The sequence below is a fragment of the Plecotus auritus genome, assembly GCF_963455305.1.
Source record: "Plecotus auritus genome assembly, chromosome: 1".
NCBI classification, from domain to species: domain Eukaryota; kingdom Metazoa; phylum Chordata; class Mammalia; order Chiroptera; family Vespertilionidae; genus Plecotus; species Plecotus auritus.
The window spans coordinates 173,540,026-173,566,644 of record NC_137770.1 but is presented as its reverse complement, the minus strand read 5'-3'; the positions used below and the strand labels follow the sequence as shown (position 1 = coordinate 173,566,644).

At 37.2% G+C, this 26,619-nt stretch overlaps 1 protein-coding gene across 2 annotated transcripts; it reads right to left on the bottom strand.

Annotated features, from left to right (window-relative positions):
- Positions 1-1,063: 1,063 nt before the first annotated feature.
- On the bottom strand, positions 1,064-26,213 carry CXXC4 (CXXC finger protein 4). Of its 2 annotated transcripts, XM_080674347.1 has the most exons (4): positions 25,982-26,213; positions 25,786-25,860; positions 21,969-23,302; positions 1,064-3,589 (listed from the first exon to the last, which is right to left on the bottom strand). In XM_080674347.1, exons 3-4 carry the CDS (start codon positions 23,043-23,045, stop codon positions 3,545-3,547), a joined length of 1,122 nt encoding a protein of 373 aa, XP_080530473.1. In that variant the 5' UTR covers positions 23,046-23,302; positions 25,786-25,860; positions 25,982-26,213; the 3' UTR covers positions 1,064-3,544. The 2 variants fall into 2 exon arrangements, with proteins under 2 accessions (XP_080530473.1, XP_080530474.1); XM_080674348.1 differs by lacking the exon at positions 25,786-25,860.
- Positions 26,214-26,619: the final 406 nt, after the last annotated feature.

Sequence of the window (26,619 nt, the reverse complement as noted above, 5' to 3'; positions counted from 1 at the left end):
ATAAAAACAAAATCTGAAACATTTAGCTGTTACATGAGAACCAACTGTTTGATATCCCTGTGATCAAAGACCCACTACGGTTTTTGCTGAACATTATTTGACCCTAAATGGTGTGTTCCTTTAACGGCTTTCCTTTTTTCATTATTTGATTACAGATACTATCAGCTTAAACACTTTCTATGCTTTAGGATTAATTGTACGATTTACATGTCAGGGGTTCTGAATAAAAGGAAGGGAATATCCTTTTCTTTGAGTGATTAGTTAATATTAATTCATAGTAAGCCCACCATCTCTTGCTCCCTATAAATGTGTTTAGAAGAAGGAAGTTGTGTATTTGGAATTAAGCAACCAGGAGATGTCTTTATATACTCTTACAATGGAGGAAGACATTTTTTTTTCTCCCAAGCATGGATACATTTCTACTTTGTACATATGCCTCCCCTTGTACACAGACAGAATTCATCACAAAGCCACTGTAGTCTGAAGGCCTGGAAAAAAGTTTACATTATGATGTTCTTGTGATGTTAGGGTGCTAAGTGACAGCTGACAAGGAAATTGACACCCAAAGATTTTCCATGCTCCCCCCAAAATGCTGACAGAATATAGCATTTCCTCATCTACCCCAAGACAAAACAAGACTTCTGTGTATGTAGACCTCTCTTACAAACTATTTTATTTGACTTATCTGATAGGAAATTTTTAAGGTGTATTGATAGTCCACCCGATCTATATTCCATTTTTATATTCTAAATTTTCTTGGTGCTGAATATAAAACATACAGTGAGGAATTTTAAAAGTTACCTTTCATTGGTATTTTAAAATCATGAAAATGTAAACCTTGAAATCATTCCCTTAGGATTATAATAATATGCTTTACAGCTCTTGGTACATAGACTTAGAGAAAGGAATTAGATTGAGGCCAGAAGAGTAATATCCTTCTTCAACATCATCAACGAGAACTTTATATGCACCCTACATTATATAAATAGAGTTTTAGCAAAACCAAAGAAATGGGTAGTGTAAAAGAACAATGTCAAGAATAAGAACATATAAGAGAAGTAAAGAAAAGCTATACATTTCCATTTTAATAATCAACAGATTTTCTTTCATTAAAAAATTGAATTGACATGTAAAACACCACATTTTACAATATACAGATTCTTAAGTTCTTTAAGAAAACGAACAAACAAAAACACATCAAGACATGCAACACTAGCATGTATTTTAGACTCTTGGTACATTGCTATGAGATCTTTATATGCTATTGTGTGCCTAATGCAGTCTGAAGGGAAAAAAGTTTGCTTCACTGCTGTAATAACAATCATCGTTTTCCAAAAAGCAAGGCAAGCTTCCCATTCAAGTGTGAGAGTTAGTTTTCACTTACTTGTAAAAATTAGCAAATTGATTTAAAAAATAAGTAAAATAAAAAAGGAACTAGAAATAATTCATATAGCTCTCTTCTCCCACAGCTGGAATAGAAATTCTATCTAGAAATCCTCAAAGGAATATACAGCAAGTAGAAAGTGATCTCAAAACTAATATACAGCATGTTTTAGTTTGTGATTATTTAATTCTCTTCTCTAAACATGGATAGGTATAACAGATAATGAATATTCCTCAAAAAGGCTATTGGACCAAAACTGTAGACCCTGCATTCATATTCCAGGCAAGTTAAAGCACACTTTAACATTAGCATTTGTTAGTACCTTATCCATCCCTCCCTCCAGAATTCTTACAGCGAATGCTCCTTCCATGTTTTTTAAAATCTCCTCTGTTCTATTACTTCCAATTCAAAACTAGAACTAGCCTTTTAAAATTATTCATCTCCTAGGCTTTATAAAGTTTTGGAGTCTTTTTCATTACCCTTTCTCTTCCCAAGTTATTTTTCTTCACATGATACATTTTGCTAACATTTTTCAAAAGGCTAATGGATGTGTAGGCTGAAATAAGTGGATAAAAAATAAAAAATGACAGTAACATGGCAACTTTGATTCTCTATGTGTTTTTGCTAAACTCTATTTTATTGCTGAAGTTGAACAGTATCTGACAAAAAAAAAGAAAGAAAGAAAGAATCTTCGGTAACATGTCATCACAAATAATAATTGTCCTACTGGGACAGCCTTAGGAGCCCCAACTGCCATAAGCAAACCAAATTCTAGGAGAAAAGGTAGCCCGGGTCCTATGAAGCATACTCCTTTGTGTTTAGGGGTTGTTTACATTTATGGAATTCTCTGGAACCACAGCATCCTTGATGACAAGAATGGGAATGGGAGCAATGGAACATTCCACTGAGGGCCTAGGGGAAGGCCACTGGTCCAAATGGGAGGCTATGAGAAAGGAAGATAACAAAAGATTAAAAAAACCTCACGTTTATGAATGTGTTTAATTCTTTTTACTTAAAAATATACCTAGCCATGTCTCAAGGCAGAAGCTTTGATATGTTCAAAATGTAAAACAAAACTACCCATTTAATACCATACATGGAATTAAAACATTTGGATACATTTTATTATTGTTTATTTTTCCTACCAAAAAAATAATAACAATAAGGCAAAAAATAAACAAACAAAAAATACAGCCCATGCTGGGCTAGTAAAAAAACTCAGTCGTGGATTTCTCCCCCTGTGATCTGATGCTTTATTCTGTGTCCTAGAAAACACTGCTTAAAAAAAATTTATACAACTGATTCTGCATATTCCAACTACTCAGGGTACTCCGCCGTACAGTGCAACCCAAGACAAGTCAACTACACTAAGTATTTGGGAGGTATACCCTTCTGTACAGCTCGTTTGTAAGCAATGCAAGTGCATAACCACTACTCTAATATAGTGCTCAAAAGATTAATTGAAACTTTCATCACATCTTCCCTCCTATAACAATACAACTGCAGGTAATTGCCGGATGCATCAACATCTTTTCTTCTTGTGAAACTTGGCATCAAGTCTCTACCGAAAGATGCATGGCAAAACATGCCACTGCTGTTGCTGCTTCTAGAAACAACTGGCAAAAAATATTTAAAGCTAAAATTTATTGCTCCAGATTTAACTCGCAGAACCATACTGTTGTGTACAAACTGTTAATCTCCATAGATGCTCAGACGTGATTGTCTCCTTGTGTCTAAACACACAAAATACAAGCTGCTATCTGTACAGTTTACAGTACTGAAACACATATATTTGAAAATGAAGTATAGATATGTACTTTGCAAAGATACATGATTTTACAGCAGGGGTTTACCCAAACTTATTTTTTACAGCCACTTTCAAAATAGACAACAACTTCACTAGGATAGCTAAATTACATCAAAGAATCAGTGTATCCAAAGTAAACAGACTGGCCAATTCCCAGAGCTCCCAGATTATTTTGATATGTCTTTTTTTCTTTTCTTTTCCTTTTTTTTTTTTTTTTTTGAAGAAACCCCTATACATAAAATGAAAATAATATCTGGATATTTTCTTCAGTGGTGGACTAAGCAGTTTCTTAAAACAAGACATTAGTTTGCCCTTCACTTCCAAATGCCTTGAAAATAAGATATACTACTGCTTTAAAAGAACCATCGGAATGCTTCAGCGCTGGGAACAGGTGTTCTCTATAAAAAAAAGAGCAAGAAAACACGTTAAGCTTTCTTTCTAAGCCAATATAAAATTAGAATTTTCTCCTTTATTCTTCAGCAACAGTTTTAGTCAATAAGGTACAACATAATGACTTGTATATTTCAACATTTAATAAAAAATAAATGATCAAGCTTAGAACACTACAAATATTAGAATATTGAATCTAATGCTAACTTACTAAATGTAATGATTAAAACTCATTGGTCTAAAAATAGAGGAAACACAGTGTAGAACAGGGATAGCCATTAGAATAAATGGGATGGCTCATGCCATTAATCAATAATAGGAGGACCAGCTAGCAAGTGTCTTTAAAATCTGTACCTGCTACATACACATGCACTCTCTGTAAGACCAATATTTAGAACTCAGTGATTTTTTTTGTTCTGGAGAACTTCTTTTATGACAAGACTACAATAAATATTACATAAATATTACTTCTATCACTTAACAACGATCAATATGAAATATTCCTACAGATAATCTAATCAGAACTAGACTGACAAAATATATCACTATTTTAAAGTAAGTCTGTATATTCAATAAATTAATATCATCTATATGAAACAAATTTATACTAACCAATGATTCTCAATGGACCATAACTACCCTTTTGTACCATAAAAATACTACTGTATTCCAAAGGAATAATAAGCTAACACCAAAAGTTTGAGCAACTGTTTCAACAAAAAGTTAATAGTTACAATGGGGTGTTTTAATTCAATAGTAGTTAAGCTATTGAATTTTCCTCTATATATTAACATTATAGCAATACATAATGCCACACTCTTTTTTTATAAAACAGAATCCCATAGGTACAGATTGAAGGTACATAAGAAACAAATTAAGACTAAATTTTCTCATAAGGGCAAATGAGAGTTAATTTTATTCCTTATTAAACTAGTCCAACCAGCCTGTGTAGACTATAAGATGGCTGCTGAGGATAAATAAGTAAATTAATTGTATGTTGATAGTTACAAAAATATTGAGTTAGTATAGAAGAACATGTACACACACCTTATAGAGTGTTAACATACAGTGTTAATAATACTTGAATTTCATATTTCAGAAAATACATAAAAAGTCCTACCACAAATACTTTTTGATAACTTGTTAGCTTTAATTTACTTTCTCACACATGCCTTATTTGATTGATACAGTCCTACTATAGTAATGTCATCTAAAAATAGAAGTGTATTAATTGATCAAGATGTCAATTGAAATTTAAATATATAAAATAACCATTTTGGAAAGCAAAACTGTTTTCACTACCTGTACTTAACATATTTTTTTATAAACTGTCCTCATAGCCAACACAATAAATTTCAACATGAATGTGGTAAGAACAAACTAATGGTATCTAATCCCAATTTGCATATAGATATATACATATAAACAAAAATATTTAACCTGTGAAGTATTTTCTGAAAGCACAAACTAAAAGATCGTTGCTCCCACAAAAATGCTACTTATCTTACTAATATTTTACTCCCCACTCCTTATGGTTTCATCTGTTTCCTTCTCTTCAGGTCACTGGGCATACCTGGAGACGTATTTGTTGCTTGGTTTTTGAGGAAAAAACCTGTTTACTGCTTCCTAAGCTTAACTTTTGAATGATAAATGTAATAATGATAGATGCTCCTACATGCACTTAATCATTATTAAAGGAACTATGAATAAGAAACAATATATTCATTCTAATATTTATGCTTCACACACATACACACAGTAAATGCAAAGTTAGTTTGTAACAGATGCTAACTTGCTGCCTGATGCCAACTAAGAATAAATTTTATTTATGTATGCGTACTTATATCAATGTAGTCATTTTTAACAAGTTAGATCCAAGCATATCCATGCAATTACAGATTCACATATGAAAAATAAAACATGTGCATTTATATTCATATATATTCACATTTACACGTATAGTATATGACATAGAGATGCCAACTTACTCTCAGATGCCAACTGGAAACAAGATTGTAAATATATGCTTATATAATTTTGTATCTTGATAAACATATGTTTATGAAGATAAACAAAAAATAAATGGAATACATTTTTTAATGAGGTGAACTCCTTATGTCTTAGATATTTTTAAATTTCTTTTCCAGCTCTTTGCTCTGCCTGTGACCCTTTCCACTACTCACTGTTATTTATAATGTTTTTTAAAAAGACAGCTTTATAAAATGCCACCTGGGCTCAAAGGTCAATGTTGTGAGAAAAATGATAAGCACTTCTCAATGCTTGTTAGCACAAAAATTAGATAATGCAATGAGAGAAGCAGAGAGCTGGTTTTCTATACTAGCATGACCTGTCACAAACAGCTCTGTGGTGTGGGCATATTACTGTGCATACGTTGAGACCAGCATACATCTCTACATAAGGATATGGACAACCCACTGCTCCCAGGAAAGGAGGAAGATAAGCAGGGAAACATCTCTTAAATATTATTTCTCTCTTATATTAATATCTTTGATTGGGGTCATAAAGCCTAAAAATGATGAGGTGGGCACCATTTAGAACAAATTTTCAAGGCATTCACCAGACATTTGAAGTGATAGTTCTCTAACAGTTTTACTAATAAAAAGTAACAAAGCTCCTTAATGTGCCATAGGCCACAAAACACAGGATGCAGAGCCAATCTCCTGCCCAAATTTTACTGGGCTCATTGGAAATTTATGTTAGGCCTGGACTAAGTTCTTTTCAGGATGGGTGAAGCAACACTGTAATATATAAGGTTAACATCAGGCCACATCTTGGGTTAAATTACAGCTTTCTGATTGTACTAATTTGGGGATATATCTTCTCTAATTTTGTCAGCTGATGAGGTCGTCTTTATCAGAGGACTTCCATTTTAAATGGTGTGAGAGGTCTGGGGACCAACGCGGGGGATTATGCACCCCGACCAGCTAGCTACCTTTGGGTTATATAAATTCAAGAGTCCCAGCTGGGGAATCACACTCTTGATGAGATTACAGTGACTTTCTGGATCTCAGTGATGCTTGCAGGAAATCGTTATCCTGAGTGACAGGAAAGCCAGATTCCCCAGGAAGAGAAGGGGGCGGGAGGTAAAGAATAGAATTGAGTTGATGGGCATTGTTCAAGGCAGCCTTCACTGCTCATGCAGGTGCAAACACTGAACGAACAGCAGTCTTGCTCCCAGGAGGCCTGGGGAGCAGTCTGCAGCCCCCCTTTCTCTTTCCGGTTCTGCTGTAAAGCATCGTGTTCCAGAGAATTCATCCTTATATGAGCCAGATATGAAATGACCTTCAAGCTTAAGTGAATGCCTTCTGTTTCCCTCCTAAATAACCTTAAAAAGCCAGCACATTTCTGTGAATAGAAGAATGATATAATCCAAGTCCAGCACATTTTACATTTACTTTTATAAAAAAAAAAAAAAAAAAGCATACATATCTATGTCCCTGGAAGAAATGTAATTCCATTTGATTTTCATCAAACCAGCAATAAAGAAATAATTAAATGACATAAAATAGATAAGATTCCCAAAAGCTGGCACTTTAAGGATTAAGCATGTTTCTTTCTTTTCTTTTTTTTTTCTTTTTTTTTTTTTTTTTTTTTGGTGCCTGCTAAGCAGTCACGGGGACTATGGTATCTTCTGACTGATCAGGGCTTTACATTCTCTTGTTAAAAATATATCAAGTTTAATAAAAACTTACCTCCTAAAAAGTGAATGTGGAGTATCTACAACTTTGTACGTATGAAATATATTGGATTGGCTATTCCTAACTAGATACAATATGTAAAATGTAGCAGTATTCTGGACACAATAAAATGAATTATTTTTAATAGAGCTAGACATGAGTTTTCAAAAAGCAACTCAATGTTAAAATTTACTTCAGGATGCATGTTATAAATTGAAATAATAATTATGACATTAGCAAATTCTGTAACTAAAGTTAAATATATCTTATATTTACTCATACTAGTACACTTTGAAATCCAAAGTCTCAATAATTTGCCTATGCCTTCAGAATTCTGTGAAACACGATGACTCTAATGCAGTGATTTCCACATGGAAGTCAGTATTTTAAGGTACCAATATTCTTACACCAATCAAAGAATAAGTTCCTCCAATCCCATTTTTTATTAATAAAAGAAATATGTCATCCAATAATTTTCTGATTCCCTTATATAATGATGCTTATCTAACCAAAAGCAAAGCAATTTGAAACTGTACTTAGCCAATGCAGCCTCTTGTAAACTATTTCAAAATACTGTTCTCACTCTGAGGAGTTCCCTCTAAGTTTTTAAACTCTTGGACATCCAAGGCCTTGGAATTGGAAACGCCTGCTGCATTTGATTTGCCTCTTCATGCTAGGGTTTGAAAACCTTAATGAACCACTGAATGTTGCAATAAAAAGTATCTGAATCAATATGACAAAATATAATAGTAAGTCCCATTGTTTGCTTTTAGATATTTGATTATATTTGCTTCAAACTTTTGGATTTTTAAGAACAAAAGGAAAAGAATCCCGGGTGGTGGAAAAAAATACTTTTTTCATGATTTAATTCACAATGATGCTAAAATATCAAGTTATGTAGGTTAACATTTTTACTGACAAAATTTCAAAACCTACCTGGCTAAATGGAAAACTGTATATATTATGAATGTAAATACACACACACATGCATATGAATAAAAATCTTTAGATAATTAATTAGTCTAAAATGGTATCTAGCAAATGTTAGAGATGCCCCAAAATGATTTTAGCAGAAATATTTTTCCATATCCTATTTATAAATAGCATATTAAAAAATCATAATCCAGCAACTACAACAGAATTATTAGCAAGCACAGATAGAGCATAGGTCAGTAAGTATGAAAGACAATTTATGATAGATGACAATCTCACAGTGCAGTAGTTTACTATTATATTCAAAAGCAACTTTATATTTTAATATCTTAATTTAAAAATATGTGGATTGATGTAAGTATACACTTTTCACTTTTAAAATTATATCTAACTTACTTTCTCCTTCCTTTCTGCTGTAATATATATGTATTATACATATACAGTATATATATGCATTATATATATATACATATATATATCAGTTTAACTTTTCTCAAAATTCAGATTCACTTCTCATATAAGCTGTATAAGACTGGTATACTCACATCTTATTTTGGCCATTATCCATATGTAAACTAAAAATCACCTATCAATATTACCAGTAATTGGAATGTTCGACCCCTCTTTCAAAGGAGGAAAGCACCAAATAAGTAACTGGATAATTTTATGACCCAATTTTAGGGGGCCTTAAATATAATTATAAGGAGTATTTTTCTTTTTTGATTTCCAAATTGACAGTTGTGGCCAGGGTTTCTGTGACTCATGGTGGAAAACTGGAGGTGGCTTTTTCGTTAGCATCGATTCTCTGTGGGCTGTGGCTCTTGCTACTCCCTTGGGACTAAGAGGGCTCTTCCTCCCCATCCTTGAGGAACACTGCCACCCTCCCATGGCGATGGCATGACATAGACCGTGATAGCAGGGCTTTAGAAGGTAAGCCCGGCTAACTTTGATAAATGGAAAGATGAGTTTATACATTATGTTGCACAGGTACTAAGTCAAGTCAATATGACAGGAGAGCTGGTTAGAAAATCAGCTGTCCAAAGGGAATTTGTGGATGGGGTAGGAGTGAGTCAGCAGGAAGGAAAGTAACAGTTTAATTAACATCATGATTCACACTCATCAAGTAGTGACCAGGAAAGGCATTCACCTTTGGCCCTAGTATCAAAGGTAACTACTTTATTTAGGCAAGTCTCTCGATTACTTCAAATATAATTATATTTCAGTTAATTTTGGTAAAAACACTCCAAACCACATCATTCCAAGAAATAAGTAAATTTACTGGATTATAAGTATGTAGTTTAGTGATTAAAATGTTCTTGGACTTACAAAAATATAAACATAATAGAATGGTACCTGCAAAAAAGAATTTATTTCAATGACCCACAAATTAAAAAGGCGTTTTTGAAAAATTATTTTAAAAATCATTTTTAACCTTATGTATAAGAGGGAGTGTGAAAGGAAATTAAAAGTAAAATTGAGTTTTAAAGAGCAAAATTTAGGCTAATGAAATCCATACTATACTGTCAAGGATGATTAAAAATCTCTAAAGTTAATTTCATTTGTATCTGTTTATATGTCATTTATGAATATACATAAATATAGATGGTTACATTATAAATAAATCTGGCACTAGCTGGTTTGGCTCAGTGGATAGAGCATCGGCCTGCGGACTGAGGGGTCCCATATTTGATTCCAGTCAAGGGCACATGCCTGGGTTGTGGGCTCGACCCCCAGTGGGGATCCTGCAGAAGGCAGCTGATCAATGATTCTCTCTCATCGTTGATGTTTCTATCTCTCTCTTCTTCTCCTTTCCTCTCTGAAATCAATAAAATGTATTAAAAAATAAATAAATACATCTGAATACACACACACACACTCTGCCAAGACACAAGTTAAATAAATATATCTCCCCTCAAAGTCTCCCTATTAATTCCTGTTGAATACAATAAGTTTAGGGGAGATTACTGAAAGTCAGCTATTGAAAAACAAAAACATTCTTTTCATGAGCACGTTGTTGAATAATTTTCAAATATTTTGGTTAATTCTGAAGCAGGCAGTGAACTTTCCTGTTTTTTTATTGAAGAGAAAAAGATTCATATAAAATGTGAGGAAATAGGAGGGGACTTAAACAATATTAAGTGCCCTAGCCAGTGTTGCTCAGTTGGTTGGAGTGTTGTCCCCCCAGTGGTTGGCAAACTCATTAGTCAACAGATGCGAGCTGCATGTGGCTCGCGAGCTGCAGTTTGCCAACCACTGCGCCTACACCAAAAGGTGGGCCAGTTCTATCCCGGTCAGGGCACATACCCAGGTTGCAGGTTTGATCCCAGGCCTGGGCTGGTGTGGGAGACAACCAATAGATGTTTCTCTCTCACCCCCCACCCCACTCAAAAAATCAATTAAAATATTAAGAAGTGATTTTTTAAAACTATGATTTGGACAACCTCTAACTTATATTCAAGTAAAACACAATAGTTAGAACTAGCCTCTATAAGAACAATTCAAATTATGGTGTTTCACTTTGATTGTTATAGATCTGAGAATTTCTTAAAATTAATTTTTCTATATTTATTATCTAACAAGTGGACATAAGTTTAATAGAAATGTTCTCTTACGGTAAGCTCTGTAACATTTGGATACAGCCATTGAACTTCATTTGGTTTAGAATCTTCCTTGACAAAAACCCAAATACTGAGATAGACCCAGCCTAGAAACCAAAGCATGTTTCATGTCCATGAATTACTTAGAAGAATTTAGAGAAAATTTCAAACATTTAAGAAAATAATGTATGTGGTTATGACTATACTTGTGAAAATAATATGTAGCTTTTGAATTATTTCCTCTTTAAAAGTTTTTTAATAACTGCAATTGCTGTCTGAATGAATTATTCAAATTCACAACCACTCTGACTTTTTAATCTCTCTCCTTAATATTCTTCTGAAATAATAAAAGTAAAAGGTGTACAGTCAACAATTATTAGAATTTCATTTTATCAAGTTATTATACATTACTTAGCTTTTTAGAAACATATTTTGGGTAATCTGTCTCATTAAGAGGATATGCACTCTTAAACATTGTCCACTACCATGACATCAGCAAGACTCAAGTACTTAGATTCAAATTTCTCCTCAGGGAATTTGCGTGAACTACTTTTTCTGTAAGTATTATGTTCTCCATCTTTGTGCAGACACAGTCACCTCCACACAAACCAGGAAAGTAAATTAATAAGCCTAACTTTGTTTCAGGCATGGGATTTATAAGATATCGTGGTTACTATTCTTTTGTCCCTTTTTTTTCTGGGGTCTTTTCTATAGGTGCAATTCTGTATTTTTCAGGAAGTTCTCCTTACAATCATTTAAAAATTATACTACTTTTGAACAATTAGTTGCTTATGGATGCTGGGTAGCCTCTGACTCCCTAAATGCCATCATTAATTTTCTGTTTCCCATCTTGGCCTTTCTATGTTTCTAATTGCAGGCTTGAAAGAATTACTCTTAAAATGAAATTCAAAGAAAAGAAAAAGCACTAGTTTCTCTGAAACTACTCCCCCCCCCCCCACTTTGGTAAATAAAAACAATGCTAAATGATTCTAGTGGGTCTATACCCAGACTCATGGCATCTTTCCAAAAATTGTGAGACATTAACCATTTCCACTAATTTTTTATTTAAATCAGACACAAGAAAATGAACTTGACCATAATAATCCTTCCTGCCACAGGTTCTTACTGATTTCCCTTTAATCAGTAACACTATAATCTGCCTACCCACCCACCATTTCTCCATCCTCCCTCCCTCTTTTTTTTCCCATTTATTCCTTTACTTCTCTCTTTCAATATGCTCTTTCTCTTATTCAAGTCAAACAAGGGTTTCCAGTATTCTGTAAAATATGTTTGAAATAACAAGTCATTCTGTAGATTCTCAGTATGTTCAAATGTTTAAGGCAAGTATTCTTTTTTTCTTATTCCTAAAAAAATTCTGGAATACTACATAACCACATGATGTAGCCAAGTAGAGATCATAGGTAGCAGTTTGTATTTCTTATCTGAGTCTGGAGAAGAACTAAACTAGGGATGAATCAAGAAATCCTACGATTTTTAAATAGGTGTGAGATGCTGCCAAAATTTTTTAAAATTCAATTTATCATTTTTATCGTGTCCATTTCTTGGACTGAGAATTAAGACGGTAAGTATCTTGGATGAAATAAGATATAGAGTTAGGAAATTTACATGGATATTGAAAAAAAGCAGTAACTGTGTTTGTGTGTTTTTATCCACAACATGTCTTAGAAATTAATAGTCCCTACCTAAGGATTTGTTAAATTGAATTGGTCAATGGCTTTTCACATGCTTAGTAACATATCATCCTATATAATAAAGAGCTAATATGCTAAATAGACCTGATGGTGGAATGACTTTCCAGAATGACCAGTGGGGGGGGCGGGGGGGACGGTGCGGGGCCCAGCCCCTTGCATGAATTTCATGCATCAGGCCTCTAGAGTATTCGTAAATACACAGAAAAGGTACAGACCTGCTTAGGCACAGTAAAGACACACTATTTATAGAAACACATTTAAATGTTACTCTTTATCTTGTGAACATTGTTCCATTCACAAATATAATTTCTTTCCTCACTACAGACTTGTTTGATAGTGTTGTTGCTGTCACTAAACTAGTGTTTTTCAAACACTTTTGACTGGAACCAACAGTTAGAAATACATTTGACATAGCAGCCTAGCACATGCATGCACACACATTTACGGATACATACATAACTAAAACAGAAGTTTAACAATATGTACTCATACTATATGTGACACACTCATATTTTCTGTCCTGCTCTATTCTAGTCTACTTTACAAAAATCCTGGTGGTAAACAACACACACTGGTTTCATGGACCACTAATCTGCTGTCACCTGGAGTTTGAAAAACACAGCTCCATGCCATATAAATAACATACTTATGTGAAAAGAATCACCGTGAGGAAAATCCAAAACCACTCTGCTTCATAATGAATTTAACTCTCTATATAGCAGCCTTATATAAAATATCCAATATGCATTTCCATTGGGATGGAAAAGGCCAGTGTTCTCTATTTTGTTTTTCATGAATAAAAATTAGAGCAAATGAAGTATTTAATGTTTACTAGGAGTTTCCACATCTGCTCTCTTCCCATCCATCTACATACAACTGAGAATTTTATCTCTTTTCCTTATTCTTGACTCCATTAAAACCATCACTGATCTCATTTAACCTTATTATAAACAAGAACATTTCCCATAGATAGGCCTTTCCCCAATAGGCATTCTTCTGCCACTGAGTTACCATCACTCAGAACCATCATTTCCACACAATTAAGTTTACATAGTCTATTCTTTTAGAAATGTATTTCATCTCTTTTCACTATGTAAAGTTTTGGAGAAAATATATCTTCTTTGGAACTCACCAGATTTGCTGAAATACACAGAAATGCCCATGACTCTTCCTGATCTATAAATACACAGCCCTTTCTCTTGTCATCCTACTTGATCTCTATTCTTTTGACATTATCAATCATCCAGGTTGTTTTTAAGTCCTTGAGCGAGAAACAGCACTTTCAGCACAGTTTTTCCCATAGTATGGCACTTTCTTCACTTTCTTAAAAATGTCTTTGGAAATATTAATTTAGATATTCAGATGCAGATGAGATCTAAAAGAGATCCAATGTTTCACCCATATTGGACGTATTCTGCTTTAGCTACACCTTAGAATTATTCTACTAAATGTGTCAAAGGCATAAGTGAAGATAATGTCAGCGCCAGGGGTGGGCAAACTTTTTGACTCGAGGGCCACAATGGGTTCTTAAACTGGACCGGAGGGCCGGAACAAAAGCATTGATGGAGTGTTTGTGTGAACTAATATAAATTCAAAGTAAAGGAGCGGAGGGGAGAGCAAGAGAACCGGACAGAACAGCCGGATCCGGCCCGCGGGCCGTAGTTTGCCCATGGCTGTGTCAGCCACAACACAAACTGTTTTTCCTTGTCTCTAATTCAGCTGCCATGCCACTGAACTTGAACCTCGGCTCTGACTCCCAAACCAAATGAACTGATCAAGTCATGAAAATCTCCCTTGTTTTTACAGTTTCCATTCTCTGCAAAACTTCTGTATCTTATCTTGACAATGTTCCTTCTAAATATGTTCCACGTTGCTTCCTTCCTGGCTTGAATATTTCTTTCTCTTTTGTTTTTAATGCTGTCTTCGTTGATATTCCAAATCTTTTAGGGCTTATCACAAATTTCTCCTAGAAAACCACCAGCCTTTTCTATTATCGCCCACTAACTTCATTTTATAACTATTCTCTTATTAAAAAGAAAAAAGAAAGCCCTACATAGTCACTTCATTCACTTGTTATCTCAAAATGTATGTCTACCCGTTTTATTCCCCCTACATACATACTTATCTTCCAAAACAAAAATAACTCTACACTATTCCAGTATTTGTTAAATATGTTCTCCAACTAGAACTCATGATAAGCATTTAACCATTTGTTCCTTATAATGATTTTCTTAAATTCACTGATTCATATTTAGAATTATTCTTTGTGTCTGTCCAGATAGAAAAAATAGTAGCCAAATGAAGGTACTGAGTTAATAAAGTGAAATACACACACACACACACACATACACACACACACAATCTACTAATTAATGGTGGTGGTGTACCTTTGGTAGAGAAAGAGGAAAGGCACTAACTTGTCTAAATTGGCTCACCACATCCACTGACTACCTTGGATAATTTGAAGTTTTCCTGGGCATTTGATAGATGTAAGAACAGGAAAACTTGTTTACTGAGTTTATCTCTTTCCAAGTGAAATCAAGCCGGATCTTTGGTGAATTGGATGCTTAAGACAAATGTTCAGAAAATGTAATACTCTACCTGAGCTTTAATTTTTCTACCTGTTCTAAGTAACATGTTATTGCACTGAATTATTTCTAAATATAATTGTTTTATACTCTACTTTTTATTGATGACTTTAAAATAGGAACAAGAAATTGCATAGCTTCTTTCAGTAAGCAAAGAACACAACCTATATGCAATATTAAAAAGATGTAAGGTACATTGGTATTAGCCCCATTTTACAGGTGAGTAAATAAAGTCAGAGAAGTTTGCTGATGTATATAACATTGTTCAAGTGGTAATTTACTTGATACTACTGGCCTGGCTCTTCCCACAACCTGTCACAAATGTGGCCAAAAGTAAATAAAAATATACTTTTTAATTATCCTATATAATGAAGAGCTAATATGCTAATTAGACCAAACAGCAGAACAACCATCAGGATGACCTTCTAGACGAAGCTGGGGCTGTGGGGGCCGAGCCCCTTGCACAAATTTCATGCATCGAGCCTCTAGTAAATAAATAAAAATCCAAGAAACCAGTGGAATATTTTCTGATTATAATTTATATTTTGTATATATCAGCTAAAGAAATACATCTTTAGTATTAGTTTTTTAATAAGTAATTGTTTGCTTTGCCATTTTCTTTTAAGTAAAATCGGTGGGTTAGATATTAAGAAATAGGAAAACCCCAAAAATGTTAAGGCTCCTTCTCATACCTGGCTATGAATCTAATGCTCTTAAAATAAATTAAGAGAAAGCCCTGAAGTTTCACAGAGGAAAAAATATTTCTCATAATGTTTTAGAGTAGAAGTTAACAAGCCTGCTGGGATCCTCTTAGCCCCTGCAGAGCTAAGTCTTCAACATTATTAAATGGCTGTCGCCTCTGAAGTATGGTGCAACATAACTCAATAAACAACAGAAAACATATGATGCCGAATGCAGGGAGGCTTTTCGATTACCCTGCAGAATAATTCAATTTCAGGACAGGTGTTTGCATGTGATGGAACAAGATATGACTGAAGGATAAAACCACTCGTGTGTCCCTCCCCCAAGATTTTGAACCGTAAGGAGCATAGCCTAATGTTAGATGAAAAAGGATGTTAAGAATGAACAGAACCGCCACTGCACAACTGAAGGAACCAGACTACACATGCACTCATCCTCAAAACTTCCTCTGATTAAAAACAAAACAAAACAAAACAAAACAAAAAAAAAAAACTTTTCTGAAAACAAGTTTTTGTGTTTTTTTTTTTTTGTAAAAATTTTACATTCTGGAGCGCTGTGCTTCCCCAGCCAGGTCATCTCATATTCTAATGAGTGTGACTGAACATCACACTTATAACAATGAAAGATTTTGCCACTCTTTTGGGTCAAATTTTGCTTTTGTAAAAGCCAATCGAAAAATAAGAGGAAAACTAAAAGAGAAGTCATCATTTCTCCAATTTGTACGTTTACATGGGACTTTTAACAAACCATCAATTTAACTTATTTAATTCAATCATTTTATCTGCTGTATGACATATAATGAGTTTTTAGCATTTTTGTATAATCTGAGTAAAAATAAATGTCAGAAATGGAAGAGTTCTACTCTTGTGAAATTTACTGAATAGCAGGACATTTCGTCATTCTTAAAATATGAATTGTCTTCTGCTAAAAGTGAACTACATATTCAGACTATCTGACCCACTGAGGTTGAACAGTAAGTTCTAAGAGGACCAATTATTTCAGAACAGTTTATGAAACACTACGACTTATTTCTGGGGAATACCCAAATGGTTTTATGTTTTACTTCTGTAACCATAAAGAATATTCTACCAGTGTTTTCAGGGTCCCCCCAATATACATCTCCAGTCTCCAAACTGGTAAGCCACAGCAAACATGGATGAAATGCCCATTCTTTTGGACACTTTTCAATATTTAGTCTTACAGACTATTTTTATTAATTGTCCTGTATTTACCAGTCTGTCAGTCTGACTATACAGAACTTTTAACTTTTCACCCTGGAAAACAGTTGGCTAAGACTAAGCAAAATATGCAGCAATAAAGTCATCTACTCATAAAAATGTTTAAAAAATCAAGAAACTTTTATTTCCCTCATCTTAAGATACAATTTCCATTCTTATTTAAAATATCCACGTGTTTTTCTCTGATTAAAGTCTACAGTTTGTTGTTGTTTATTGCTCTGATGGGCTTTCTGATTGTATTTTGTCTGGTGATGACTGAATTTCAAACAAACATTCTTATAGGATAATTTAAAAATGGATTTTAACTGCTTTTATTTTACTATTCTTAATTAACATTCAAAAGATTGCTTATAATTTACATGATGTTTGGATAGGTGGGTGTATTATTTTCATTTAGGAATTATCAAAAATGTATGGTTCTTTAAAAACAACTTTGACTACCTTATATTAAACCTGGTGATGGGAAGAGAATTTCATCAAACTTGTATTACAGTCATACCTTGGCTACAACTATATTTATTTTGTTACTTTAGTCCAAGCTAACCTTGTCTGTGCTTTTTCCTTATCCTATATGAAATTCGGTGTCTTATTTCTTTATTACATTCTAGTGTTAATATACTATTATTTTGTTTAAATATATTGAAAAGTTTTCCTTTCCCTTTGATAGTTACATATTTGCATTTTGAGATTAAGCACAAATTTATATTTTCATACAGGTATGTTTTGGATTCTTTAAACTGAACACTGAATCCTCATTTTTAAATTATGATCTAAATGACAAACAACTAGATGTTTCCATTTAAGATGTAAAACATTTGTATTTTACCTATAAACATGTTCAAGTCACCAAACTTCAAAAACATATGGCGTGTTCAGTTATCAACTCTTTTATTATTTAACTACACCGACTCTGAGTTTGAGTGACACACCTCTTTTACTATGGTCATCAGATGAGTTTCTCCAGGAAGTAGGTGCCATCTTCCTGTTCAAGCTGCAGACAATGCTTGGTCCAGAATTCCTCCATTGCCATTTATGTGGTTGGGGCCCTTAGAACTTAGCCTACATACGACATGTGTCCTTCCTCCCCTAAAACACGCTTAGTTATCAAGTTGGGGGCAGTATCTGGATGTTTTCCACCAAACCCCTTAGAAGTTCAACCGAACTTATGGAAAGTTATTGTTGGCCTGTACATTCAGCAGATAAATCTTAAAGAGAAAAAAGGAGAATGTAATTGTCCTTTTTCCTGACGTCCCAGTTCCTCAGTTTCTTCATTCTAATGTGTCCCTTTCAAGTCCCTCCACCAACACAAGGGAAGCCTGGGTAGCTAGTGTGTGTGTAACTCACAGCAGAGCCAAGAGTGGGGGCAGGGAAATCTCCTGAGGCTCTGCTTACTAATGTAATTCCATAAATCAGCTAATGGGAGAGAAACCAGATCTGTGTGGTCTCTAATGCTGTCCCACAGAGATCAATCATGTCACCTGAACAATGTTCAGGGCCTAAGAGGCTGGGGTTGCCCGTGGGACAATTTTATCCCTTGAGCTATACATATCAGGTTGGGATATTTTTAAAAAGTTAGTATCAGAAATAGAACTGCTGTGAATATAAAAACTGCAAGATTACCTTTGTATGACACAAAGTGTATTATGCAACTTATCATAATATAAAATCACATGTTTCTTAAAGTATTTGGGAATATGGATCATTTAGGATACAAGTTTTTAACACGTTTTGTCATATAAGAGGGATACAGCATTTGTAAAAACTCCTTTAAATAATTAATGTGGATGATTTTTAAATATAGTAACTGACTAAATGAATAGTGTTATGCGCAAATATATAGTGCACAATATCATAGAAAAATTAGTCTTGTGTGCATTGTTATCATATGAAATATATTAAGGGGGTGATTTAATAGGCCTATTTTTAATAGGCCTATTTCTGAGGCATTAAGATGCTCCTAACATGAGACGAGGCAGAAAATGTGGAAATAAATAAAACAGAGTTTTGAAAAGAATGCCAGGTGGGAGGCTTTAAAAAATGTGGGCAAGAATCCCAAAACAATCATGTGAGTGTATCTTCATTTCCGTTTACTCACCCAGAAAATCTGAGTATGCCTCCAATCTTTAGGATGAGAATAAGTCAAATATAAGAATTGCACAGGAGGTTTGAAGGGATAAATAAGAATATAAGTAATGATTAGATCCACATATTAATTAGAGTCCATAATTCAAAGCCACAAATACTAACTACCGAACTTACTCCTGAAATCCACAGGTAGCATCCATAATAAATCCTCAAATCACCATTCTTAGCTAGGGTGTCTCTCCAATCTCTAAAACGTCTCCACAGATGATGAGAACTTACAGGGACCAAATGAGAGAGGGAAGCAGGTCATAACCACTGCTGCAGCTTTGGTTCAGCCATGTGAACCCTGTCATTCTGACATGTGGCCAGCTGGTTTCCTAGAACCCTAACTATGTGGGTTAAGGGTTGCCTTAAACACATGTGCTTAAGGCAATCATGCCACCATTGCTTTTTATTAATGATCTAGATAGAATCTTAGTCAATTAAACAAACAAACCAAAAACCTCACAACTTCTTTTGCTTCCTTTTTGACAAAGAACATTTCACTAATAAACTTAGCCTTGAGCTATGACCCATTCTGTGGTGGGATGAATATATAGTTAGGAAAACTTCTTCAGAGTTCTACAAAGAGAGAAATGTGTTTTCCCTCCCACACCCACCCCTTCTGAAGAGCAACAGAACTTTTAAGCACTTGGATTTTAAACAATAAGAAAAAGCAATACTATGGAATAATATGTGATTGAAATGCCTAAGGTATCACAAGATTGTGGGAAAACTATCAAAAGGAAGAAAAAGGAAATTTATGAAATGTGTTTAGACTGATAAATCAGCATAGAAACTAGTATAGAAAACCTATTGGCACTCACATGAAGTTCCTTTGGAGTGGTTTTTTACTAAGTGAATCAGAATTATTCATTGGTCCTATCAACTACATACCCTAAATTTGTATGTAGGCAGCACCATGGGTCTAGCTATAAAGACAAGGCCTACCAACAACACCAAATCTATAATTCTAGATACTATCTATAATTCAAAAAGAAAAAGAAAAGCCAGGTAATACTTATCAACCAGATTAACAGGAAATTTCAGGATGAACTGAATTTTCATTTCCCATGGGCCTTAGAGACTTAGAGATGTTACAATAAATTGATCTAGAAAAGAGAACTCAAAAGCTAAAAACTAACTTTTGTGGCCTAAGAAAAGAAATGCACCTGCGTTTTAATCATTGTTATTCTCTTTACTTAAGCAGAGTCGCCAAAGAAAATGTAATAAACTGCTCTGGAGTAAAGTCAAACTTTCAACAAAGAGATGAGTACTCATACAAAGAGGAATAAATACAACATTTTGATGAAACCAATCACAATCAATAATCCTATCAATATATACTGATTATTTTTGGAATCCCAAAGTATTTTTTGCTTTACTTTATATTAATAAAATTTTGTTCAAAAATCTGTATCTTATTTGTGTTCAAACTGCAACAAAATCTCCAACTCTTATCTTTCATTCTCTTAAAGACCAGTCCTTTGTGGATAAAACTCCTTTAAGCAGTGTTCATATTTTTTAAAAGAGCATGTAGGTGCCCTTCTGATGATAACTTGTGAGAGCCACTATCACCCTAGAAACCAGCCCCAGAATACTCCCAAATGCTAAATCTACCACCTATGGTCTCATATTCATATGATCATCTAGCCATCTACTCTGTGAAATTTATCAAGAATGCAATTATGGTTATTTGTCCATATTTCTTTGCTAAAAATACTGCCAAAACCATTTACCTGTGGTTTTCCATTTCTGCCCTTTTTGTTTTGGTCAGGTTACCATTGATGTGTTTCCACCAAACACATCAATCTTTGTATTTAACATAATTAAAAGTCTAATTTAACATTTACTTTAGTGATCATCAATACATTGTCTCTTTTAAGGACATCGAGGAAAAGGAAACTATTATGGACCATATAGGGTATCAACCAAAACTGTGCTTGTGTATAGAACAATTCTGTGGTCACAAAATGGTTACTCTGTCCAAAGCAGAGCCCAAAGCATGTATCTTTTGGTAACTTGAGTTCTTTCTGAAACTATGTAAAACAATTCTTAAGTAAAATTAGGATCACCTGTACTACATGAACTAATTGTATTCCTTTATTCTAAATCAACATCTCTTTAAAAATTGCAGGTGGTATTCAGCTTTCTCAAAAAATACTAGATCTTCAGAAAATAAAATGGGAAACATGTTGAAGAGAAGAACTATTCTAGAATCCGATAGAAAACCCCCTTTAGAATCCAAGTATTTCAGCTTCCATGATTACTGTGTGTGTGTGTGTGTGTGTGTGTGTGTGTGTGTTTCAATGGGCACATAGGCTTGTGTGCCACAAACCGTGTCCTCACTGTTATAATTGGGCCACTAGTAAGCCTCTCCTAGTCAATAAAAGTACATAGAATGTGATGTGTCCAATCCTTTGGGCAGAGATGCTTTCAAAAATAATCAGAAGGGGAGGGGGTATTTTAACCACCAAGGAACATGTTTTACCAGCCTGAATGTGAAACTTCTGATTTTTCAAACCAATTACATTAGGTTCCCGCCCTCCCCCCCCCCCCATAAAAAGGAGGGACGCCCTTCCCATCTGGAGGGCGGTTCCACAGGAAGTGCAGCTGGGGAGGTGGTGACGCCGTGCCCTGCGCACACCACCTACAATGGTATCTCACGACCTGAATGAAGCTTCGGGAAAGGGGTACTGCATCTTGAAGCCAGACAAGAAGCCCTGAAGGGGAGAGGAGAGGGGAGAAAGGAGGGAGGGGGGTAGACTGGGAAACAAGAAATCATCTCCTCTGACCTCTAGCGAAGTGCCAGGTTTTTTCTTTAGCTCTTCACATTTTCTAAATTTGCAGATCTGGTGTCCCGTTTTGCGGTTCCTGCAACTGCTGCAGACGCCACAGTTGATGAGCCTCTTGCAGGGCACGCAGACCCCACACCTTTTCCTCTTCTTCTTGGCCGGGTTGGCTCCGCCAGCTCCCCCCGAGGAGGACGAGGAGGAGGAGGAATGATTCTGCGGGCAGTCTGCCAGATTGGCAATTTGAAACGCACTGTCTGTGACGGCTGCTGAGGCTGCTGCGGGGGAGTGAAGGGCTGTCATGACGATGACCCCTGGAGGTAATGAGATGCCCCCTAAAGCCGGGATAGCGGAAAAAGTCCCCACGCGCTCGGGGAGATTCATTATCTCTGCTTCAGCAGCGCCGCATTTGAGCTTGTTCATGCATTCCCCCGCCAAAGGTCTGCAGTGTTCAGGGGATAAGGTGGAGAGGAAATTAGTATTTGCCATTTGCAACGACGGCTCTGGCGGACAGCCAGCTTTCCCCAGCCTCTGGGAGTCGTTTCGGTGGTGCATGCTGGTCCTACTGCCGCCGCCGCCACCGCCGCCGCCACCGCCGCCGCCGCCGCCACCACCACCGCCGCCGCCACCGCCGGCGGGGAGGATCGCCGAGGAGGAGGCGGAGGAGGCGGCGGCGGCGGAGGAGGATTTCCTGCCGCCCCCGCCTCCCCCGCCTCCCCCGCCGCCGCCTCCTCCTCCGCCGCCGCCCCCGCCCCCGCCGCTGCCCCAGAGCATGGCGGTGGCGGCGGCGGCGGTGGCCGCGTTGTCGCAGTTCCAGGGGGACATGCCGATGCGCGCGGCGGCCGCGGCGGCGGCGGCGCTGCTGGGGAAGATGGGGGTGGTGATGCGCGCGATCTTGGCCGCCTGCGGGAAGGCGCCCCCGTTGGTCTTGTAGAAGGAGGTGGCAAAGGAGCGGTAGCGCTCCATCTCCGAGTTGTAATCCACAAGGCTGTTCAGGGCCCCCTCGGGCAGGTGGCTCTCCTTGGGCAAGCCCGGGGCCTCCGGGCTCGGCCCGGGCTCCACGCAGACATTGGTGTTCATGGTGCAGGGGGGGAAGAAGGGGTGCAGGGTGGAAGTGGGGACCGCCTGGTCCGACACCTGGGTGGGAAAGGGGGAGAGGTGAGGGGGAGGGAAGGGGGTGATGGTGGTGTTGGGGTGGGGGTCGAGGCAGGAGGGGAAGGTGGGTCCGGGTGGGGAGAGCAAGGTGAGGACTGCTTTATTCCTCTCTGGGGCGCATTTCCACAGACGGTGAATTCCCAGGCAGCGTCTTCCTTTGCATTATCCTCCAACTGTTACAACTAAAATAAAGAAAGTCATTCCAACGAGCTGCACGAGGAAAAAGATTAAAAATAAATAAACAGCCTCCCTCACTATTCCGCCACAGACACCAAAAGCTCCCACATTCTCCGTCAGGTCGTTTGCATAACAATCATCAAGACATGACCCCCCCGCCCCGTTCCCAACCGCGCTCCCTCCCTCCCTCCAGCACACCACAGCTCCTCCCCGCTATTCTTATAACCCTCCTGAGAAAATGTATTAATAGCCTAGATACCCAAGGAAAGAGGAAAGACGGGGGTGACAAATGCCGAGGGAAAAGGGCAATTGGAGTGCTAAAGACATGCAAATCAGGGGTGGGAGGGCGATACTACCTAGAAGCAGAGGGCATTTAAACATTATGAAACGTGTGAACAAGTGCTGCCTGGGCATGCAAATGCTGTAAAGTAGAAAACAGCAATGGCTCTATGAGGAAAACGAACAGGAAATTAGCAAATGAAGTACGGAGAAAGTCTACAATACAGCCGAGTATAAACTGTAAGCAAACACAATACAACTGAGAGCTGAGAGACTGCCCACATACAATCTGAACTAAAGAGGCAGGGGGAAAAAAGAACTACCAGCTGCCACAGTGTCCTTCTGTGTCTGCGGTCATTAGTTTGAATCCCAGCACAGCTGGCTCTGTTAGGGTCTTAATTCAAAGGACCAAGGACAGGTCTCAATTGTACAAGCCATTTGGTGGTGGGGCTTGGTGGGGATAAGAGGGTTGTGTTCTACTTGTTTAAAAGAAAGAAAAGAATGATGGATTAGATTTTTAAAAAATTTGAAGTAACACAAATAATGTCACAGGTTTTAAACCAAGTGCCTGCAGCCTCCATAAGAATATTTTCCAGTAATTCCTAATGGAGGTTCCTGTCTCTTCCCAAGACAAGAAGAAAGCATGGGACTTTTTTTTTTTTTTTTTTTTTTTTTTTTTTTTAGAATTTCTCACAGTCACTGGTTTTTACATTAAGTAAATTAGGGAAGAGGGGTGTCTCTTAAGGTGTTGTTTACCTGAAGAAATAACCATCAAAATTATGTTTTTCTTTTGCTGCTTTTAAGGGGAAAGTTTAATGTTAACTGGATATTTACATTCATCTCTTTGCTTACAAACCATTATTTTGCTGTAGGAAGAGGTATTTTAGTTGTTTATTTCAAAGGGAGAGGTACACCACAGCCTTTTAAGAAGAAAAGCAAAGACATAAAGTGTATATTAACCTAAAAAACCAGTTTCTTTGTTTCCAGATTATTTTTTTTTTAGGCCAGAATATCTTTTTGTGACATCTTTTGAAGCCCACATATTGGTCTAGAATGTGGAGTTTAGGGAATTGTAAATGAGGCCCAGTAGTCTCAGTCTCATATATTCAGTTCAAAATGGATATCAATTATAGTAATTATGCTTATAATTAGATTAATGAACCATTTATGCCCAAACTCCAAGTGCAAAAACTTCAAGACCTGCTGATGAGGTGCCCTAAAAAGAGGGGTTTATGTAAACAAATCCCTATTAGGCAAAGTAAATCTAGATAAGGAACCTCACCCCAGGCTGGATTAGAAGCTAGCAGGCATCTTTCAATCACAGCAAGTCCCTAATCACTCAGGAACCACCTCTGTGGTTTCGCATTAGGAAAAACTGCTCCCTTCAGAGCTCTGATGGCAATACAAAGGGTACCCCCAAAATGCTCCTGGCTAAATATTCTTGATGCTTGGAAGGGGGTGGGGGAAGACACAGCAAGAATATGCATATAGCTTCAGTTTCTGCGAATCACATTATAACTCCAAGACCATAATAACTGCTACTCAGTAAAAAAAAAACTAGTTATGCCAACCATGCATTAGATATCCTCACATTGAGTGGAGGGAAAATTTTCAACATTTTAGTCTTTCGACCTTGTTCCAAATAAAGGAATAATTTAACAGCCTTTCTTCAGAGTATTAGAGTGGTGTTCCCAAACAGAAGCTTCCCTTGCTTTTCTTATTGCCATCACCCCCCCCTTCCTCCCTCAAGGTTTAATGCCACCAGAAACTGTAGAAAATGACTGTGCCCAGGATCCAGGTCATTATTGTTTAATCAATGCCTCACTGGAGCATGAACAAGGTACCTAAACCGCAGCTATTGTTTGGATTTTCTTTAAAAAGCAAAATAAAACACACCGATAACTAGAGTCCTATTCCAAAGCTGAATTAGACACCCACACTTCATGATCCTGTTTTGCCTTTAAACAATGTGACTGTACATGTCTAATATTGTACGTCTGGTCTAGCAGAGACATAGAGATCAAAGGTCATATTTAACATTCAGGAGGAGGGGCGGGTGCAGATTAATTAATAAATTAATACAGCGACGCCTTTTATAGCTGGAGTCCAGCATTAATAATCTACTTTTACAATCCCAACGGACAGCACACATTTAAGAGGAAAAAAAAAAAAAAAAAAAGCCAGAGAAAGAGAAAGAACAATCACTTACCAGTCTCTTTTTATTTGGGGAGCCTTAGAATTTGCAGACGCTGCCAGTCTGCCTTTAATTAGTTGCACATCACCCCTAACACAAAGAAACACAAATCCAGATGTGTCTTGGCAGCTCCCAATTACAACTTTAATACTTGTAAACAAACTGTTGGGGAGGGGGGGGATAAATAAATATGCGGATCAAAAAAAAATACCTGTAAATGGCTTTTTTTTTTCTTGTTGCAGAGAGGAGGAGGAGGAGATGGTGTTAGTGGTGGGGGTGGAAGGAGGAGGAGGTGGGGGGAGAGGAAAGAGCGGAGTGTGAGTGTATGTGTGAGAGCGCGGGGCTGTTCTCGGTGGTCTCTCCTCTCCCAGCGCGTTGCTCTCCGTCCGTCTCCAGTCGCTGTGTGCGAGGGAGGGAGGGAGCCGGGGAGTCTCTCCTCTCTCTCTCTCTCTCTCCTCTCTCTCTCACCCTGCCCCCCCTTCTCTCTCTGTTTGTGTGTGTGTGTGCGTGTGCGTGTGTGGTTGCTGGGGGAGGGGAGCGCGAAGAGGAGGCGGGGGCAGGGGCGGGGGCGCTCGGCGCGGAGGTGAGGAGGACGCGGGGACGCGGACACCTACTGATGATTGGCTGCAAATTACACGGGGAACAAGAGGCGCACGCGGCCGCGCTCCCTCACAATCCTCCCCGCGCCGCCCCGCCACGTTTCCCGGCTCGCCCGCCGCTGCGCCCGCCCTCCCTCCGCGCCGGCTCCCGGCCCCGCCGCCGGCACACAGGGCTGTTGATTATTTTCTTTTGCTGTCAGAGATAATTGTTCGCAAGGGCTGGGAGAGGGCGTTTCCGCCACCCGCGCTG

Coding starts and splice junctions, on each gene's coding strand:
- CXXC4 (XM_080674347.1), bottom strand. CDS start 23,045: ATGAACACCAATGTCTGCGTGGAGCCCGGGCCGAGCCCGGAGGCCCCG. Junction 3,590..21,968: donor AACCTGGCACTTCGCTAGAG/GTCAGAGGAGAT, acceptor TTTTTTTTATAG/AGAACACCTGTTCCCAGCGC.